Here is a 21,991-nt window from a genome sequence, read left to right on the forward strand (position 1 = left end):
AGCACATTTCACACCTGTTCAGATTTCTGTGGGTCTCTGAAGTTCCTCTCAGCACTATCAGAGAACACGAGGAAAGATTAACCCATGACTCTCAAGTGGGGTATCTCTCTCTCAGGGAATTTCTAGTTTCATGTTCCTAAAAGTAAACCCCAAATATCTGGGTGAACCGCTGAATCACAGCCAGACTGTAAGATCAGCAAGTGGCCCACACCACACGGGGCGGAACTGCAAACAGGGGAACATAAGCTTGCTGCCTGTCCGGGTGGGGATTTTGCGAGCCAACCTCACGGCCACTTCACAGGAGAAGTGAAAAGAGTAAGTGCGAGAGTTCAGAGCTGTGAGAAGAGCGCTGTGTAAGGATTCAGAGTGAAAAAAGAAAGAGAAGCAATTTCTCCCCCTTCCCCTTGGTTGTCATCTACCAGGAAAATACGCCCAAGATAGATGAACCCTCCAGCCTGTCATCAGAATAACAGGTTTGCGAACCTGCCTGGCCACACAGTTGCTTCCTCAAGTCAGGCTCGTGAGGAGAAAGAGTCGTTTCACGTCCCCAAGAGGGTTGGCACCAGATCATCAGCTCATATTTGTTTCCCGGCAAGGAGCTCTCAATGTTGGTGACTCGAGAGCTACTGAAGGAAGCAAAATAAAACCCCTCGTCAGCTTTGTTCACAAATCAGCGCTGCTGATTCTCTTCTCCCTCATCCTACACCCCCTTTTCATAGCCTGTGGCAATGAGCAGAGGATTCGAGTAACTGGTACAGGGGCTCCATTTAGAAATAGTTTCTTGAGTGTGAGCTTTCATACTCAGGGGACGGTCTAAGGGTCATGGATTCTCTCTGTTGGGCTGTGTGAACAGAAATATACATTAAAGGTCAGCATGAAAGCTTGCACTGGAGAAGCTGAAAGCCTCCATTCCCTGGCCAACTGGGCTTCCCCCCTCCCACTATTAATGCGGAATTAATTGTGCATGTGCTATGGGATCAGCAGAAAGAGGGGGGCGTGGCCAATCTGGAAAGCCTGAGACCCAGCGGACACCAGAGAGGGAGCACAGCGAGTCCATCATTTGTACGGGTTACAGGAAAGGCAGACGTGCCCCTAGCTGCTGAGGGGATGCCCACAAATCACGCAGTTGGGGTCAAGGAGGCAGTTACCAGAAGTCACACCTGTGCGTAATGCACTGGGCCAAGAGCCAGGCTCACAGCCGACTCTCAGGCCGGAACGGTGTGGGCTTGGAGGACAGGGGAGTGGGCCTGTAGTTCTCTGAGGTCCTGGGAACCGAGGGAAGATGCAATTGGCTAAGGCAGCCTTCAGGAGACCTGCAAAGCCCACGAGCTGGCTCGGGTTCCCAACCCACAAAAGCATCAACTGATCTCAGCATGGGCAGCGTGGGGAAGCACCCTTCAGCGTCGGGGAGTTGAATTTCCAAATTTCTTTGCAGGAGAACATCCTCACAAAACCATCACAGCCAAAGCCGAAGACAATTTCCTGCGTCATTAAAATACCACCATCTGCACTAAAATGTGATGTTGAGCACATGAAATCAAGTGAATAATCATGAGCATTTTATAGATAATGCGCCACTGCTGATACGCCTTGTATTCGTGGAATTAAAGAACAAAAAAAAAGTGGCTAAGCTGGGAAGAACCCAGGGACATCACATACTCAGGGTGAGGAAATGATGACCCTGGGAGGAAGAGTGAAGTGTTAGAGACGACCCCGCCTACTACTGACCACACTGGGCCAACACTGGGCGGGCTGACCCCTGTGTTAAGGGCGTCCACTGCTCTGTGACTCTGCAATAGAGCTTCCTGGAATGCAGGTCATGAGGGTAAAACCCAAGACATCACCAGGTCAGAGAACTTTTCTGAAGAAGCGTGTGAGATTAACGAAAAGCATTAAGAAGTGAAATGCTTTCATTTGTAAAGCCATCAACATTTCTACTGTTGAATAATAATCTGCGAGGCAGATTATCACTTTTAAAAAGATGGAAAATTGTGAACAACAGGAACCTCTTTTCACTTCATTTTGTTTTTAACACTCCAGCCTTTATCGACACCTGAAAATAAGTTACAGATACCAGTCTACAAAGAGGCTTGAATTTGAAAGTTTATCTTCTTCTAAGTTCAAAAGATGATTTAGTGTCTGTCTCTGATTTTATCCCTTTGGCATTTTTTTTGTTGACCATTTATATAAGTTTTGCCTAAATTAGAAAAAAAAAAAAATCAACCTGCAAATCTGGATTTTCTCTTTTTAACCAACAGCTAGAGGGAAATGATTTTCAACACTTCCTAGTACTTTTACAAAGCAACATGGTGAAGTGAATACAAGCCTGGGTTTTGGAATTAGATCTGGATTCAAATTGCGGCTCCTCCGCTTTCTCTGGGTGAACTCTAGCAAGTGATGCACCACTCAGACACAAACTAGACAAAACATCTACCATGCAGTATTAGTGATTATTCAGAATAATACACATAAAGTTTCTGGCACTGAGAAAGTGGTCAGTAAACAGTAGTGACAATGACTTCTCATTCCACACTCTATTGCAACAGATTCCCTAAGGTGGTATCTCATACACAGTCAACCTCAGAACGGCCCCTAGGAAAACCAAAGCATTTGTAAACTGTAAGGTGAGGGGGTGATGACAAAAAAAGAAACTGATCTGCAAAGGTAAGCCACTCTTGGAAAACAAATGGATAAAGCCTAACCCTGTTACTTCTAAAGTGGAGCTACAGGGACTTCCCTGGTGGTCCAGCGGTTAAGAATCCCCCTCCCAATGCAGGGGATGCAGGTTTGATCTCTGGTCAGGGAACTAAGATGCCACAGGCCAAGAGGCCACTGAAAAGCCCAAGTGCCACAACTACTGAGCCCACGTGCTCCAGAGAGAGCACATGTGCTCCAGAGACAGCACACGTGCTCCAGAGAGAGCACATGTGCTCCAGAGAGAGCACACAACTAGAGACGCCCCGGTGACACGATGAAGATCTTGAGTGCCACAACCAAGACCCGACGCAGCCAAATAAATAAACAAACAACTGAAATAAAGTAGAGCTACATAAATACCCGATAGCCCGCTAATATTTTTTAAGAGCATGCTGTTTGCCAACACTTACCTAGGTATCTTTTTTTTAAAAATGTGACTGTTATCTATCCCCTTGCAAACCTTCCCCTTCTTGTTTGAAGTGAACCATTTTAGTGAAAGCTCCCACTCCAGCTCAGAGAATCCAGCCCCAGCAAAAACTGATCAAACAACATGTTCTCTGCACAGCCCTGCATGGGTGAGGATTTTCCTTGCAGGCATCCTATCTGTACCCACCACATACCCAGAGCTCTTCATCCAGGATCCACAAATGTGGTCTGCATTTCTAGGACTGAAATCTTAGGGCGCCATTTGAGACTATTTTTATGCATGATCTTGAAAGGACTGGAGCTGAGGCTCCAATACTGTGACCAGCTGAAGCAAAGAGCCGACTCACTGGAAAAGATTCTGATGCTGGGAAAGACTGAAGGCAAAAGGAGAATGGGCGGCAGAGGATGAGATGGTTGGATGGCATCACCAACTCAATGGACATGAACTTGAGCAAATGCCAAGATATAGTGAAGAACAGGAAAGTCTGATGTGCTTAGGGTCCATAGGGTCGCAAACAGTCAGACACAACTTAGCGACTGAACAACAAGTCTTCATGATCTAGAGGAGATAAAGACTAATTTCAGAAGAATGGGGTTCAGTCCAGCTACCCAAGATGGGAGCAGCAAATATTGGGGGGGGGGGGGTGACTAATTATTCTTGGGAACTTACCGTCAGCATATGGTCCAGGACAGGGATTGCTTAAATCTCTCAAATCCTACCGTATCTTCCTTCAGAAGAGACCAGAAAAATCAGCCCCCTGTCCCCCCAAAAACACACATGGATGCTTCAGTTTACCAAACCAGAATCCTCTGATGGTAACGAGTGAAATCAGCAACACTCAATGGTCCTTGGTAACAATGACCTCTGGAAATACATACAGATAAACCACACAAAGTCATGTCAGAAACTCCAAGCGGGGGCTTACCTAGTGGCTCAGTAGTCAAGAATCTGCCTGCCAATGCAGGAGACACAGATTTGATCCCTGGTGCGAGAAGATACCGAAGCCTGTGCCCCTAGAGCCCATGTTCTGCAACGAGAGAAGCCACCGCGATGAGAAGCCCGTGCACCACAACAAAGACCCAGCACAGCCAGAAACAAAGAAAGAAAGAAGCTCCAAGAGTCTGAGCCACTGTGAACTCAGGCATGAAGCAAATGGGGAAAAAAAGTACCTGTTGCTTGATGATGGAAACTTGCTCACATCTGTACAGACTCGGCCCAATCAATATGCTCTGTGATAACATAGAGGAGGTGGGGAGGAACCTAGGCCGAGCACATCTGAGCCAACGTGATGTTGCATATTTATCAGACCAGCCGGCAAGTGTTAGGTAGACAGATGTGAGGATGATGGACAGGGAGCCCTCAATCTGCAGAACCCCTGAAAACACCAAGAGAAAGATCACAGTGGTACCGATAGTGGGGAATATCCAAGGGGAGATGGGAGAAGGGACGCAGAAGAAATGGAAATAACATTTCTTATTTCCTGTTGTTCAAGCCTATTCATAGAATAGACTGGTTCCCATTGGCTCTCGCTTAATCTGTCACAAACGTTCAACACTGGGTGTAGAATGGAGCCAGGTATCTCTGTATCTCTCTCATGGTAAACAACCCACAGCACCAGGTAAGGACAACCCACAGCCAGAGGCTTCTGATGTCTACTTCAAAGTTTCAAGGTAAGTGAAAGCCTTTCCCCCATTCCTTGCAGGACCAGAGCCACTGTGTTGGAGCATTTGCCAGAGGAACTGCCTTAAATGTACACGGAGCGCATGGCATGAAATGCGAAGCAAAAGAAAAGGTCAATAGACCTCTGGTTATATATTTTTTTTCTTTTTTTTAAAAAAAGACATCTATAAATAGCTGCATTTATTGAAGTTGCTTCCTTATCAGGAAGCATGGAGCTAGGAATTAATGTCTGCCTGCATCGGAAATTCTTGCAGACAGCAAACCCAAAAAGGAAATTTCCCTTCCAAAAGCATCCTGGCTGTTCTGTTGTGGCCTGTTTTTTCTCTTCAAGCTCTTTGAAGTAGCTACCCAGGACCCCATAAGGCTGGAAAAGCAGAAAGCCTTCAAGCATTTTAAACTAGAACATGAAGGCCCCCAAAGAAGGCTTGCGGGAAACACAACAGAAAATGCTGGTGGCTGGTCATCGTTGTTAGAAGTCATGACTGCTTTGTTGAGATACTGAGAAGGAAATCCTTCTCTGTGTCCTTGCCTCAACTCTGCCAGTGACGTCACAGCACACCACAGGCATCTGGGGAGCCCTGACATTCGGCTGAGGACACGGAGGATCTGCTGGGTCTGGGGAGGAGGGTGAGGAAGGTTGAAGAAAAAGATGACAGATCCAGGCAAGGAAAGAAAGTAGTTTCAGACAGAAGCACACTTGCGGTATGGGAATGGTCAAGGCCCTGGGGTGGAGTACCCCAGGGCAGGACCAAGCTCCCAGGAATCACCAAGTTAGAAAATAGAACTCATTTCCATTGTGCCTTCGGGAAACAGTCTCAGAACATGCAGGCAGAACTCCAGGCCCTTTCTTTAATGAAACAAGCAAGCACATCCATGCTCCTCTCTGCCCTTGAAAGGGAGGACGCCCCACCTAAACAGGCGATTCACTAGCTGTGAAAACTGAAATAGAGCTCTCAGTGAGTTTGTGGTCACTGTTCGCCAGGCACTGTGCTAGGTGCTACACGCAAACTACCTCTGATACGTATAGGAAACACTCATCAACTCTATTTCAATAAAAAAAATTTTTTTAAACCCTTGAAAAACAAAAGTTGCTAAGAGAGCAGATCTTAAAAGTTCTCATCACAAGAGAAACTACAGGTGGTAACAGATCTTAACTAGATTTTTTATGGGGTTCACTGGTGGCTCAGTGGTAAAGAGTGTCTGCAATGCAGGAGACCTAGATTCGATCCCTGGGTCAGGAAGATCCCCTGGAGGAGGGCATGGCAACCCACTCCACTACCCTGGCCTGGAGAATCCCAGGGACAGAGGAGCCTGATGGGTTACAGTCCATGGGGTCACAAAGAGTCAGACATGACTGAGCAATGAACACTTTCCCTTTTCAGATTATTATGATCATTTCACAATATACTGAATTACTGTACATCTGAAATTAATATATTTCAAAAAATTTTCTGGATTTTGATAATCATACTGTGATTATGTAAGAGAATACCCTTGTTCTTAGAAAAATACACAGAAGTATTTAGGGATAAAGATTTAAAAAGAAACCCTCATCAGTAGGTGTGTTACGCAATTTGAGTCTTGGAGAGGGGAACTCATCTAACAGAGGCAGCCCTGGGAGGCCAGTCTCTTGAGTCTGTCCCAACTCAAGTCTTCTCTATTGCTATGCTTTTTCACTCGGAAGCTCAGAAAGAGCAGTGAGGCAACTCCTGATGAAATGCCGGGGAAGTTGTGGACTTGTGTGAGTCCTCTGTGGCCAGCGCTGTTCTTCTAGTGGCGAGAGAGATACTGGTCTTTGACCTCAGCTCACAGGACAGTAAAGAGGGAGGAGCAGGAGAAACGGGTTAGAAAAACCAAAATGATTACCCATCAAGACAGGCACTTGTTCCTGCCAGAAGCCAGCCTGCTGGAGGATCAGCACCAATGAACGGGCTAGCGCATTCCTAGAGCCCTCGCTGCCCCAAGTCCCCGCAGCCACAGCCACCCAGACACCAACAGTCAGCATTGCCTCTGCTTTCAAGTCTGTGACACTCTGCCATTATGTTTTCTCCCAAAAAGGCTAAGTGGTGACTTTGGGAACAGAAATCAGATCAGATTCTTCACGTGCCATATTCAGTAAAACTATCCTAGCCCCAGGAATCTAATCCATAAAATAGGGTTAGTAACACCTAGGATGGCTGCATGGTCAAATCAGACCATATATATGAACATATTTTGTTACTTACAATAATGTAAAACGCTAACTATGATTATACTTAATTCCCATTTTTTGCCTCTTCTCTGGGACAGGGAAGAGCTTGAAAGTATATAGAATTGTTGGTTGCTCCACTCAGTGACTAAGAGAGACACAGCATCTCCTTTCATTCCCTGGCTCTAACCGGGCGCTGCATGTCACATGACTCTCTTACACTCCAACACTCTGCTGAGAGTGCAAAATCGCCAAAGAGGGTGAGCAACCAGGGAACGTTTCGATAGGAAGGCATTAAATTAAATTATTAAACACATGCAAGTAGGAGCCATAATGTAAGGTTTCTGAAAGATTCACAAGCAAAGGAAGGAGAGAGCTAAGGGACTGTTTCTGGTATTCTGACGCTAGGAAACTCTGAGCAGTTATTATGGCTATTTATTAACCTGCAACATCATACACCATAACCCGATTCAATGTGATGAATGAACCCTGGGTTCTGATTTTTAAATATCAACCACAGGAATTTTACAAAGAGCAAATTGGCACCACGGAAGGCAGAGACTCCAGGCAGACGGCATCATCTCAGCCTGTGATTAGAGGCGATCATGTCAACTAAATGCAAGATGATTATGTGAAAAGGAATTTAATAAAGTAAAGGCATTTAGTAATTTCAATTCTGCCCTGTAGATCTGAAATATATGCTTTGTGACCACTTGGGTGGCCTTGGACATCGCGATTTGAGGCTGAGTATGTCACAGGGCTGGCATCAGCCTATAAGGTATCTCTGCTGTCCTCCTCGCCACCCACCACCCATGAATTTAGGAAAAAAAAAAAAAAAAGTGACCCCTGGGCAGACAAACTAGAAAGAATCTCTCCTTCACACCATGAAGGTCCAATGAGGCCCTTCACTGCTCAGAGAATCAAAACTGGCCTTGTCTAGCCACTCTTGGGGGCACCACCGTCCTATGAGTTTTTTCAAGGTATCGTGAAAGGTTTGGGGACTTCCCAGGTGGTGCTAATGGTAAAGAATCTGCCTGCAGTGCAGGAGATGTTAGAGACTCGGGTTCAATCCCTGGGTTGGAAAGATACCCTGGAAAAGGAAATGGCAACCCATTCCAGTATTCTTGCCTGGAGAATTCCATGGACAAAGGAGCCTGGCAGGTTACCGTCCATGGGGCTGCAAAGAGTTGGACATGACTGAAGGGACTTAGCACGCACACATGAAAGGATTACATCCCCTTTAAAGAATGGAACTTTTCATTTTCACCTACCTGCTGTAATTGTCAGACTTCAGCTCCTCTAGCCTCAAGCTTAAAAAAAAATTTTTTTTTTAATACCTTAGATGGAAGGAAGGGGGAAAAAATATCTTTCTGTCATTTCAATAAACATACTTGTGTTTGCTTCCTGGTGCAGCAGGGAAGTTCCAAGAAGCTGCTGGAGGACTCCTGCAAGGGAGTGGGGAGTGGGGGTCAGGAGGCCAGACCAGGATGGCAGGCAAGCCCTTCTCCTCTGGGCTCCCCTCCTCTCCTGGGCCCAGACTGCCCTGCCTGCCCCTATCAAGTTCTCTAGAATCACCATTTAACAGGTTGCCCTATTTATCACTGTCTCTGTTTTTTTTTTTTTTTTCTTTTTTTTTTAATCACGGGCAAGTAAGAGGAAAAGGAATTACTTTCTACTTCTTAATAGCTTCCTAATTTGTTACACTGTGTCTTCCATTTGGCCCTGTGTTTGCAGAATAAAATGGTGAGAAACGCACTGTCCAGGAACCTTAAATATTATGATCCTCGCCTTCCCTTTTAACCAGGAAAGGCTAGATATTGATTTCAGAAACAAGGAAACGGAAGGGTTAAAAGAGAGAGAGGATTTATCTGGAGATCAATGAGGATGAAGGGAGAAAAGAAGCCACTGGAGGCATACCAGGCTGGTGAGTGTCTCTTTAAAACAAGCAGCTAAAAACGCTTTCAAACTAGCAATACCATAAATGTCCTGCTGCTGTCTTGGCTCTCGGATTCTTCCCCGTACTTTCCATGAGCATTCCACTGGGAATTGTCTGGAATCCCAGATTTGAACAGCAATAACCAAATTCCCTTGTCAGAAGATTTATTTTCTTTTCGGCTTGGAAACTCAGCTGGGAGGCATCCTCAAGTGTACAGCCCAGCCGCAACCAACCTAGAGGCTTCAGGAGATGTTTCTCGAACAGCACAACGGGCAGCTGAGTTTTGGAACTCACGAGAGAGGCGGGCAGCTCAGCCTCCCGTGGAAAGTCCCAGCTGAGGACAGATGGCAAGAGCCTGGGAACTGGAGGATTCGTTCCAGATGTGGGAACCAGTGGTGTTACGAGAGGGCCAGTGCAGATGCCAAGGAGGGCTCTAACTAATCAGGCTGCCCAGAGAGTAGCCCTCAGACAAAACAATCACCGTGAAACCTAAATCCATCACCTAACGACTGACTATGTTTTAAGGCCAGTGGTGCTCTGCTACAGTTTTAGATCGGATAATTCTCTACGTGGGTATCCATCCAACCGTCTATCTACTCATCCATCCATTATCCAAGCGAGAAATGCAAACTATTCGACAACTGATCCACCAGTTAGAACAGATTCCAGCCAGAAACCAGCCCTCTGGCGACATCAGTGAATACTGGCTAAGTGACAACCCTGAACTCATCCATCCATCCAAAAGGTACATAGTAAATATACTTACATCATGGCAGGATAGATAAGAGCCCAGGTGGCGCAGTGGTAAAGAATCTGCCTGTCAATGCAAGAGACTTGGGAGACGTGGGTTCAATTCCTGGGTTGGGAAGATCCCCTGGAGAAGGTAATGGCAACACACTCCAGTATTCTTGCCTGGAGAATCCCATGGACGGAGGAGCCTGGCCAGCTATGGCCCGTGGTTTCTCAGAGTTGGACATGCCAGCACACACACAGACACACAGGCTCTGGAGTCAGACAGAAGTGAGTCTCCCATTGACTGGGTGACCCCGGTAGTTTGTTCACATTCTCTTAAACCCTAAATTCCTTATGTGTGACACAGATATAGAAAGAATATCTACAAGTATTGCTGTGAGAATAAATAAAATAATTTCCATCAAGGACTTCACACAGTGCCTGCTACAGAGTCATCCCAATAAATAAATATTAGCTATGATGCTTATGTGCTAGGCACATGGCAGGGCCTGGCCAAACAGTGGTGAACAGCACACAGCTGTGACTCAATGAGGAAACTCTCTACTCAAGAAAAAACGTTACAATGTCTGTATGGAAGAAACAGTCCCAAGTAGGGAAAATGATGTCTTAGGTGAGGTCATAATATTTTCAAGGTAAGAGGGCTGTTAAACATTCTCCTGTCCAATCACCATCTTGCATGGTAGGAAAACTGAGTGTTATGATGACTGACTCACAGTCAAACAGCTCGTCTAACAGCAGAACTGGTTAAGGATTAAGATCTGAGTGCCAGTTCGTTGTTTGTTAGTGCATTTTATCATGATAACTTTTTATGGAGAGGCAGCGCTAAGGTAAAAGAGCCTCTGTATGTGAAAGTCATCCAGTGGCAAACCAAGAGTTAGGGCTTTCTTGGGATGTAGGGGTGCGGTGGGGGTGGGGAGCGGGGTCAGGGGAGTAAGTGTGTCAGTACAGAATTCAAAAGCCATGAAAGAAACCTCAGCTTATTTAGAACAGGAGTTCATCATTTCCTTTTCTCTCTTTATGGAGACTCCAAGCTCCACAGGGGCAAGGAGTTGGGTCTACTCTATTCACTTCAAAGTGCCTGGCATAGTGCAGGTAATCAGCAACTGCTTGTGGAATGAATAAATGAATGGGATTAGTAGCAGGCATGCTTTGTCTGCATGGCCTGAGTCTGTTCCATCCTGAAGTGAATGTCCTGGTCATAGAACAGCTTCTGGAGGAAAAAAAGGCTCACACCTGGCTGTGGTCTCTTTCCCAGTCTGTCTGCTCACAATACTCACTGGTACCAGAATGCTCCAGTATACTGCAGATGACCATGCCCACAGTCATGACCCTGACACCTTCACAGTCCTAATCTCTTTAAAGTTCATTGTGGAGAAGATGGTAGACTGAGGCTGGAAGGTGCTGACCACAGTATACCAGCTTTGTAAACACCGACGACACGGCAGGCTGGCTGAAGGAGGTGAAGGATGCTCCCACATCCCTTGAAGTTTACAGCTACCATCTTCACTGTGAAAGAGAAGGGATATGCCAGTAACACCCCCCAGTACCTCCTAGCATCACAGTCATCTGATCTGCTGAGTAGGCACAGACAGAGGAAACAGAAGCCTGCATCTTCTCCTCTCGCTCCCCACTCTTAGTAGGCAGCCTTGGTCTTTCTCAGGAGGGATAAGCCACGAAGAGCAGAATAACCCAGGGAGCACGACTGTGGCAGAAAGAGACAGCAGCTACAACCAGATCAACATGCAGGTCATGAGAAATCAATTAGGGAAGGGCCAAGGTGACTCCCTCCCCCTGCGGAGTCCTCTATAACCTGGACACCGCAGCCAGGGCAGAAACCAAGTGATCCATTCTCCCCGGCCACACCCAGCACCCTGGATCTTCGGGGCTGAGTGGCAGCTCAGAAGAGAGACAAAAAGGAAAGGGACAGGTGTCAGGTGCTTTGGAGGCTGGCCCCAGCAGCCCAAGTGTGGGGCCCCTGATGCCCTGCCCAGCTGCAGCTGAGGATTCAGGCAGGGGAAGTGGAAGAGGAAGGGGCAGAGGAAGCTCAGAAGAGAAAGGTAGAACTATTACAAAATAATGGGAGCTGTCAGGTGGCTCACCAGTAAGAAATCTGCCTGCCAGTGCAAGAGATGCAGGTCCCATCCCTGGGTCCGAAGGTCCCTTGGAGAAGGAAATGGCAACCCACTCCAGTATTCCTGCCTGGAGAATCCCATGGATGGAGGAGCCTGCTGGGCTACAGTCCATGGGGTCGCAACGAGTGGGACACGACTGAGCGACTGAGTACCCACAATGGGACCCCTGGAGGCAATGAAGGTACAAGAGAGGCAGAGAAGACAGGAGGGGAGGGAGAAAGGCCCTGTGTCGGCGTAAGAGGAAGGAACAGAGCCACGATCATGGAAGAGGAGGGGACAGCCCCGCAAGGAAAGTTCAGTCCAGGTACCCAGCAAAAAGCAAACGGGGAGGGAGACTGGCGCAGAAGCCCTGCAAAATTTAGGGGCAATGGAGACACAGAAGGGGAGGAACTGTGAACTTTAGGAAGGCAGACTCTCCCCCAGAGTTCACCTTGCCTCTTGGGAGATTCAGTGGAACCTGTAGTGCCCCTGTCATGGTCAGAGGTGAAACCGACGCACAGAGAAACAAAAACAGCGGCAGGCCCAGGAATCTCGGAATCTCAACGGGTTTCAAAGCCATTTTGGGGGATGGGGCGGCGGGAGGTGAACGATGCCAAAAGAGTTTCTGGAAACTGTAGAAAAACGGTCTCAGAGCGTGCCCTCTGCCCGGGCTTGCAGCCCTGCTTCCCTCGGCCCATGCGGCTGACCCTTCTGTTTGACAGTCTGTCCGTCCACCCATTCCATCCATCCCCCATCCATCCAGGAAGCGCGAACACTCACGCAGGTGCGCAGGCAGGCGGATCGAGTCTTCCTCCATCCTGAGCGCTCTGGGCACTGGCACATGAAGCGTCGAGGAAGCGTAACTGGGCACCGGGCTCTCGGGGGGTGTGTACGAAATTCGTTCCTGCTGTTAAAAAGAAGGGCAGAGAGAGGGGAAGGGGAGAAAAGACAATGAAAGCCTGGAACTGAGGGGTGACAGCCGCGGGGGGGTGGGGGGCGTCTGGGTGCGGGTCACCTCTCCAGAGGAGGCCTCTTTCTGTGCAGTAGTCTTTCAGATCGCCAGCACTCGGGATTTATAACAAAACGCTGAAAAGCTTTAAGATAGGGCTTTTCCTGTGCGCTGGGGTCAATAGGTGTTCATTTTTTTTCCTCTTTGTAATAGTGGTTTGTTCCAGTAAAGAGGGGAGGCAAGATGAAGGGGATGAAACAATATATCCCAAGAGAATGTCATGAAAGACTCCTCTCTCAAAAATTACTCTTCCCGGTCACATAATTTATGTCACCAATACATTAAAAACCATTTTTCTCTTCTCTGGCAATATCCCCAGCTCCTGATCAAAGTAGGATTCCATACTTAGATCCAATGAGAGGTGAGCCCAAAATGATAGCTTTTAAGTTCGAGGTTTCAGTTAATAAACCTACAAGCAATATTTGTCTATCACCTACCTATCCCATTATACAACCATCACCACCAAAAATCTCCAGGTTTCACTTTTTCCTTCACAGCTGCGAATTATCTGCCACATCAACAAGTTATCTCCTTGCTCCCCTCGAGCTCCATCTTAGAATCAATATTTCCTTTCCTTCTGAAGCATTTCAAGAGCTCATTCAAAGAATCCTCTGCATTTAAGGAAGTTCGGTTTAATTGAAGGTACTCATTCAACGGACAAGGAAAGGGGGAGGGGAAAGTCAGCACCTCCACTGTTTAAATTCAAAAGGGCAGTGTTTGTTACATAAATTAAAACAATGCGATGGGATGGGACGGATTAGTTTTAAGTTAAAATGTGGCAAATAATGGCAAGAAACTAACTATGCTGTTCAGTGGGGAGAGTAGTGCAATTTGCATCTTAGATCTGTGTACCAACTGGTTTGACTTGCAGTCCATACATAAACACAACTTCCGTTAGTTTCTGTGGTTTAACTGGGCAAAGTAAAGTGGGACACACACAGTCCAAAAATAAGTTGGGGGTGGGGATAGGGGAGATCGGCAAGATGCCACTGTGAAAACAAACACCAAGAGCAAAAGAAAAATTATGGATTAAAATAAAGCCAAGGGGGTGTTTAGATTTTACAAAGCATTCTCTAACATTTTATACTCCATCAAATATGCAAAGGGAATGGGGGGGGGGGGGTCCCCCAGCCCTGTAACCAAATTAAAGCTTCTCTTCTCATAACCTGGAAAGTTAGGCGGTTGTGGTAGGAAGTTTCGATTTTAAATGAATATATACATATTTTTGTAATTTCCAAATGGAATCGCTATACCTTCCCCGAGGCATCCTCAACTGGCAACTAGGGCCTTTGGAATATTTCTGCTTAAACACACATCCTAAAGTTTCCTGGTGAATTTCTTAATTCAGGGAAGACACATACACCCTAGATTTCATTTCTGGATTGATTAAGGTGTCCTGTGAAAGGTCACCCAGGGGCAAAACCGTCAACTTCACTTTTCTTGAACTTTACCAAACATCACACATATTCTGAGCAACTCTAACTTAGGGATGAGTTATATTTTCGGTGTTTGGTTTGGGGTTTTTGAGGTGAAAAAGGCAAAGACATAAACACACATATGGGAAACATACGAAATCTGTTGTGGGGTTTTTCAAGGTGAGATAGGTTTTAAAAATATTTTAAATGGAGTCTGTTTTTTCTAGTTTAACAAATTCTTCATACACTTCAACCCTTGAATAAGCCCTCACCCCACCCCAGTCCCAACATACGCCTCGATATCTTATCTACCGTTACTTTATTCCCAGAAATAGCTTTCTGTTTTGTTAGGGTTTTTGCAGAAGTGAAACTGTTGATGAAGAAAACCCTGTGCAACCAGAGACCTTTCAAATGGCAAGGCATGAGTATGAGGAAAAAAGAAAAAAAGAAGATGGCATTTCTTAAGACGGTGACTTTCTCTGGAAGACAAGAGTCTATAACTAGTCTTCGTGAGTGAGAGGCCACCTCAGTTCCCTTACCATCTCCATCTAAGATGATGAGGCGGGAGAAACCCAGCTCTCCAAGCAGATTCTACTTTATTTCTTGGGAAAATATATCACCAGCCTGCTGAGAAAAAGAGTCAAGTCAGGTATCACCTTTAAAATGTATATATTCTGACTTGGTAAATTATAATGTTGTATCTTCTTTGGGGGCTTCCTTGGTGGCTCAGTGGTAAAGAATTCACCTGCAGTGCAGGAGACCTGTGTTCGATTCCTGTGTTGAGAAGATCCCCTAGAGAAGGGAATGGCAACCCACTCCAGTATTCTTGCCTGGAGAATACCATGGACAGAGGAGCATAGCAGGCTACAGTCCATGGGGCTGCAAGAGTCAGATGCGACTTGGTGACTCAATGACAACAAGCTTCTTTTTACTATAATTTTTGGAGGCAGCCCCATGTGTGTTTACATGTGTGTGGTTCCCTGTCTTTACTGCGACACTGAATGTCACACTTCAGGGCTTGCCCTGGGATTTCATGCCCTCCCCTCCACATCCAAACAATTCCAGAAGAAGACAACCATGCTGTTTCATGAAAAGAAGGCCAGGTCTTGCCTGGCGGTTTGGCAGTAAAGAATCCGCTTGCCAATGCAGGAGACACAAATATGATCCCAGTTTCCGGGAAGATCCCACATACCAAGGAGCAACTAAGCCAGCGTACCACAACTCTTGAACCTGTGCTCCAGAGCCCAGCAACCAAACTACAGAGCTCTCCAGCCACAACTACTGAAGCCCCCACGCTCCACAATAAGAGAAGCCACTGCAATGTGAAGCCTGCGTACTGAAAGTAGAGAGTAGCCCCTGCTCAGTGCAACTAGAAAAATGTCCATGCTGCAACGAAGACCCAGCACAGTCAATAAATAGATAAAATTATTAAAAAAGAAGTCCAGAGACTGAGTCTCACGGACCTTGAATGCTTCTCACTTCTGATACAGGTTTCCACTCAGCACTGTGGCAACACAGAAAGTCTGGGTTGGGAAGTTCTTGCTAAAAGATTTAATGAATGGGTTTGTCAGTAATAAAAGAAAGAATGGGTAACTTGACCCTGAGGGGGATAAGCAAAATGTGCTTCTAGGGCCTTGAGCAATTTGCTAGTGGCGGTTACACACTGACTGTGACCCTGGGTTCGGCAGCCAGGACAACACTCATCAGACCACAGAAAGGATGCTGTCCAGCGTACGGGTTCCTTTCCAAGGAGGACAAAACACACACTTGAACATCCTATACCACACACTTATCTCCTCTGTCTCTCTTTCTGTTCATCTCTAGGGTGACTCACGTGATCCTCAGCAGTGCACTTACCATCTACCATGGAACAATCAGCAGGCTGTCAAAAGTCAGAAATACAAAACAAATACCAGTATCTCTGATGGAGACATCCAAGCAGAGAGACGTAAAGAGACTAACATCCAATTCTCCAAATAAAGGAAACCTCTTCATTGTCAGAACTGCTTCTCTGGCCCAACCCCAAGGAAGGGACGCCGAGTACCCGTTTATGGTACATTCACCTCGAGAGCATATTGTCAGTCGGATGAAAAGCAGAGGTGTTTTATTTTAACATTTCAGAGGGGAATAACCATTTCCTCACGAGGATTATAAGCACTGTTCTAATTAAATTAAAATGCTGCAGACGGTGATATTAATGCATTCAAGTGTTGGAGGGGGGTTCACCGCTGGCGGAGGTCAATGATGTGACTAAAAATGCCATGATGCGGTTACAGGATTGTTTAGATGCTGAAAAAGGAAAACATGCTGCTCTCAAATGTGCAGACACAACCTATCAAACCAGCGGGCAGAACAAAAGGAAGCAATACCATTCCTAAGGCCGACGGTAATACCTCGGGGGTTGGGGGTGGTTGCAAGAGCGGTGCCAAGCTCTGGGAAGAGAAAATAAAGCTAGAAATAGTTTTAGGCAAAGGATGAAATGTAAATGTTACTCACCATTATAGAAGGCTTAAAATTTTTTTAAACTGGAATGTGGAGTTAGGGTTGCGGCAGGCATGCTACGGAAACCAAAGTGAGCTCCATCCAGCCCTTTCCTCACTCCTCCCTGACTGCAAAGGGTCACATGGTACCCATCTAATTCTGCTCATTGCTTTAAGGCTTTATTTTATTAAAGTATAGTTGATTTATAATGCTGTATTAATTCCTGCTGTAAAGCAAAGTTACACGCACGCACGTATGCGCACGCACGCGCACATACGCACGTATGCGCACGCACGCGCACATACACACGTACGCGCACGCACACGTGCACGCGCACACACGCACGGGGCTTCCCTGGTGGCTCAGCGGTAAAGAATCCGCCTGCCAACTCAGGGGGAGAAGGCAATGGCACCCCACTCTTGTACTCTTGCCTGGGAAATCCCATGGGTGGAGGACCTGGTAGGCTACAGTCCATGGGGTCGCTAAGAGTCGGACACGACTGAGCGACTTCACTTTCACTTTTCACTTGCATGCATTGGAGAAGGAAATGGCAACCCACTCCAGTGTTCTTGCCTGGAGAGTCCCAGGGACGGAGGAGCCTGGTGGGCTTCCGTCTATGGCGTCCCACAGAGTTGGACACAACTGACGCGACTTAGCAGCAATAGCAGCAGCAGCCAACTCAGGAGAGACAGGTTCAATCCCTGGGTTGAAAAAATCCCCTGGAACAGGGGATCCACTATTCTTGCCTGGGAAATCCCATGGACAGAGGAGCCTGGCAGGCTACCATCCATGGGGTCAAAAAAATGTCTGTCATGACTTAGCAACTAAACATACATATATATATGTATGTTTGTATACACATATACTTATATATGTACATATATGTATATGTATATATTTACATGTATATATATGTGTGTATATATATACATACCCACACACATTTTTCATATTCTTTTCCATTATAGTTTATCACAGGATACTGAATATAGTTCCCTGTGATATACAGTGGGACTCTGTCGTTTATCCATTGTCTATATACTAGTTTGCATCTGCTAATCCCAAACTCCCAATCCATCCTTCCCATCCCCGCCTTCCCCTTGGCAGCCACAAGTCTGTCTGCCATGACTGTGAGTCTGTTTCTATCAGTTCAGTCGCTCAGTCATGTCCGACTCTTGGCGACCCCATGAATCGCAGCACGACAGGCCTCCCTGTCCATTACCAATTCCCAGAATTCACCCAAACTCACATCCATTGCGTCGGTGATGCCATCCAGCCATCTCATCCTCGGTTGTCCCCTTCTCCTCCTGCCCCCAATCCCTCCCAGCATTAGAGTCTTTTCCAATGAGTCAACTCTTTGCATGAGGTGGCCAAAGTATGCTCAGCTTTAGCATCAGTCCTTCCAAAGAGATCCCAGGACTGATCTCCTTTAGAATGGACTGGTTGGATCTCCTTGCAGTCCAAGGGACTCTCAAGAGTCTTCTCCAACACCATAGTTCAAAAGCATCAAGTCTTTGGCGCTCAGCCTTCTTCACAGTCCAACTCTCACATCCATGCATGACCACTGGAAAAACCATAGCCTTGACTAGACGGACCTTTGTTGGCAAAATAATGTCCCTGCTTTTCAATATGCTGTCTAGATTGGTCATAACTTTTCTTCCAAGGAGTAAGCGTCTTTTAATTGCATGGCTGCAGTCACCATCTGCAGTTGTTTTGGAGCCCCCAAAAATAAAGTCTGACACTGCTTCCCCATCTATTTGCCATGAAGTGATGGGACCAGATGCCATGATCTTCGTTTTCTGAACATTGAGCTTTAAGCCAAACTTTTCACTCTCCTCTTTCACTTTCATCAAGAGGCTTTTTAGTTCCTCTTCACTTTCTGCCATAAGGGTGGTGTCATCTGCATATCTGAGGTTATTGATATTTCTCCTGGCAATCTTGATTCCAGCTTGTGTTTCTTCCAGCCCAGCGTTTCTCATGATGTACTCTGCATAGAAGTTAAATAAGCAGGGTGACAATATACAGCCTTGACGTACTCCTTTTCCTATTTGGAAGCAGTCTGTTGTACCATGTCCAGTTCTAACTGTTGCTTCCAGATAAATTCAGTTGTGTTATATTTTGAATACCACAGATAAGTGATACATATAGCACTTGTCTTTGACTTACTTCACTTAGTTTGTTAATCTCTAGATCCCTCCATGTAGTTGCAAATGTCATTATCTCTTTCTTTTTTATGGCTGAGTAGTATTCCACTTTATATACACACCACATCTTTATCCATTCATCTGTCGATGGACATTTACGTTGTTCCCGTGTCTTGGCTATCGTGAATAGTGCTGCTGTGAACATAGGGGGTGCATGTATCTTTTCGAACTATAGCTCTGTCTGGATATGTACCCAAGAGTGGGACTGCTGGATCACATGGCAACTTTTCTATTTAAGGACTCTCTATATCATTTTCCATAGTGGTTGCACCAATTTACATTCCCATCAACAATGTAGGAGGGTTCCTTTTTCTCCACATCCCTTCCCGCATTTGTTATTTGTAGATTTTTAAAAATGATGGCCATTCTGACCAAGGTTTGGTAGTACCTCACTGTAGTTTGGATATGCATCTAATAAGTAACAATTCTGCTGATTTTTAAGCTGGCTGCTTAGAATCTGTGACAATAGTGTAAATCAACCTCATGCATTCTGGGTTCAGTTAGGAGAATGGTGTTTCTCCTGCTCCCATGTCTTCTCTATGACTGCATTTTACAGACTACAAGAGTTAAAAACTGAATATTATCATCCCCCCCCCCCAAAAACAAACTTTCCTTTTCAAAGTGATTTAATATAGAGCTTCTAGAAATCATGGGGATCCATGCATTTGTTTTTATACCATGAGCTCTTTGAAAAAGCTGCAGGCCTAAGGAGCTTAAAGCCTATTCCTCATTAATAAGAACCTTCTGGAAATAAAGATAAAGCATTTCTGGAATCAAGAAAAACAGAAACAAAGCTTGCTCATACAGTCCACTCTCCCCATCTGGGGATTCAACCAACCACAGGTCGAAAACATTTCAGGGGAAAAAGAAATTTTGGGAAGTTCCAAAATGCAAAACTTGAATTTGCCAGGTGCTGGAACTATTTACATACAATTTACATTGTATAGGTATTGCTGTTATAAGCAATCAAGAGATGGTTTAAAGTATACGGGAGGATGGGAGGATGTGTGCTGATTATACGCAAGTACTACGGCCTTTTTTTGTAAGGGGCTTAAGCATCCATGGATTCTGGTATCCTCAGGGGACATGGAACCAGACTTCCACAGATATCAAAGGAAAACCATACTTAAAAGATGTGTTAGAGGCAATTTCAAAGATTCCTTGACCATAGAGCTGAGATGCCCTTGATTTAGGAACTTTTCCCAAAAACAGCCCCCATACTGAGTGCCAGAACTACTCCAGTGAAGGTTTCTGAAGCCCAGGTAAAGCCTTGAGGACAAAGACTGTCATGGAAACAGTGGTATCTCTGGACCATTTCCCAGGGAAATACGGTAAAAATGCTACAGGTGCACTTTTTGTCCTGTTACACTTTTGGTGTCCCTTTACTGTGCTGAAAACTGGCAACCCAGACATGAGAGAAAGCAACAGACACTAAAGACACAGTGGTCATGCTGGTAATATTCAGTATTTCCAGGAAAGGATCTCCTTTCCACCCTGCAGGCTTTGAGCAAAGTTGCCTGGGAAAGCTGAGGCTTGTACTACAGTCATCTTCTATAGACTAAAAGAAGAAATCTCTCCTATGATCCACTATTTGGTGAGATTTACTATGGCAACCCACTCCAGTATCCTTGCTTAGGAATTCCCATGGACAGAGGAGCCTGGCTGGCTAAATCCATGTGGTCCCAAACAGTTGGACACGACTAAGTGACTAAACAACAACAACTAAACTGAAGTCTGAAGACACAGTCATTTAACTACACTCTTCTGGCTGCAAAATAATTCAAAGTGGTGGTTTAGGCTTTCATTAATAAGCAAAAGCAACACATCACCAAAAAACTGAACAAGACTGAATTTTGAGCTGCACAGTTTTCTAGGTTTTTAGTGTCAGGGATGCAAATAGCACACATGAGAACCTAAACTAACACATTCTTGAATGCCAGCGTCTTTCACTTGAAAAACTACATTGAATATTTTGTTCACCCCCAAATTTAGCAAGATCAACTTAAAGAACTTGAGAAAAGATGTAAACGTCACTCTTTGCTAAAACGTACACACTGTCACAGCTCACAACATCTTTGAGATCTTTCCAGAAAGAATCAGTGTACTTGAGGATCCGGGGTGAGGAGAGTAACTTTAGGATCTGAGGAGATCAAATACGAATTTTGGAAGAGAAAACCAGGTCCATCAAATCACAGCAGTGAAGTTGTGATGCTGTCTTGCAGTAGATGTCCAAACAGGTGGCCCGAGTCAGCTTTTCTCTTAAGAGTCCAGGTAGTCTCCTGAGGGAACCATCCTTTCTGGGTGCTGAGACAATAGGCTTTTATACCCCAATTGATCTTTGGCTTTTAACATGCTTGCTGTCACTTCCAGAAAGAAAAATGGAGGACTTTCCTGGTGGTCCAGAGGTTAAGAATCTACCAGGCAATATAGGGGACATGGATTTCATCCCTAGTCCAGAAAGATCCCATATGCCATAGAATAACTAAGCCCATGGGCCACAACCACTGAAGCCCGCTCTCCCTAGAGCCCGTGCTCTGCAACAAGAGAAGCCACTGCGGCGAGAAGCCTGAGCACTATAGCTACAGAGTAGCCCCAGCTCGCCACAACAGAGAAAGCCGGCATGCAGCAACCAAAACCCAATGCCCCCAGATATAAATGAATAAGGAAAATGGGAATATGCCATGAAAACAGGGTGGGCAGGAGCTACACTCCTGGTCTCTGGAGCTACACCCCCACCTTGGTCTTCCAGACGCCCATGCAGTCCTGGAAGGAAGGGTGCACCCCACCATCTACACTCACACTGAAGTGGAGTCCTTCCTAGCAGCCCAGCTTCACCTCCCCAAGGAGTGCTCTTCTTTTGGACATTGAAGAAGATGGATTCAGAACCTGAATTATGTAGATTCCGATGTACTTACATGCCAGTCAATCCTTAAAGAAATCAACCCCAAATATTCAGGGGTTGACTATTTGGATGAATATTTGGTTGAATATCAGAAGGTCTGATACCGAAGCTCCAATACTTTGGCTACCTAATGCAAAGAGCCAATTCACTAGAAAAGACCTTGATGCTGAAAAAGATTGAAGGCAGGA

At 45.7% G+C, this 21,991-nt stretch overlaps 1 protein-coding gene across 1 annotated transcript in view; it reads right to left on the bottom strand.

Moving 5' to 3' along the window:
• Nucleotides 1-21,991, bottom strand: part of ETV6 (ETS variant transcription factor 6) — a 286,284-nt gene that overhangs the window by 150,310 nt on the left and 113,983 nt on the right. The window contains exon 2 of the mRNA XM_052640662.1: nt 12,573-12,699. Coding sequence (XP_052496622.1) covers nt 12,573-12,699 — 127 coding nt within the window. The remainder of the gene's footprint in view (nt 1-12,572; nt 12,700-21,991) is intronic.

The sequence above is a fragment of the Budorcas taxicolor genome, chromosome 5 (genome assembly GCF_023091745.1).
Source record: "Budorcas taxicolor isolate Tak-1 chromosome 5, Takin1.1, whole genome shotgun sequence".
Taxonomy (NCBI): domain Eukaryota; kingdom Metazoa; phylum Chordata; class Mammalia; order Artiodactyla; family Bovidae; genus Budorcas; species Budorcas taxicolor.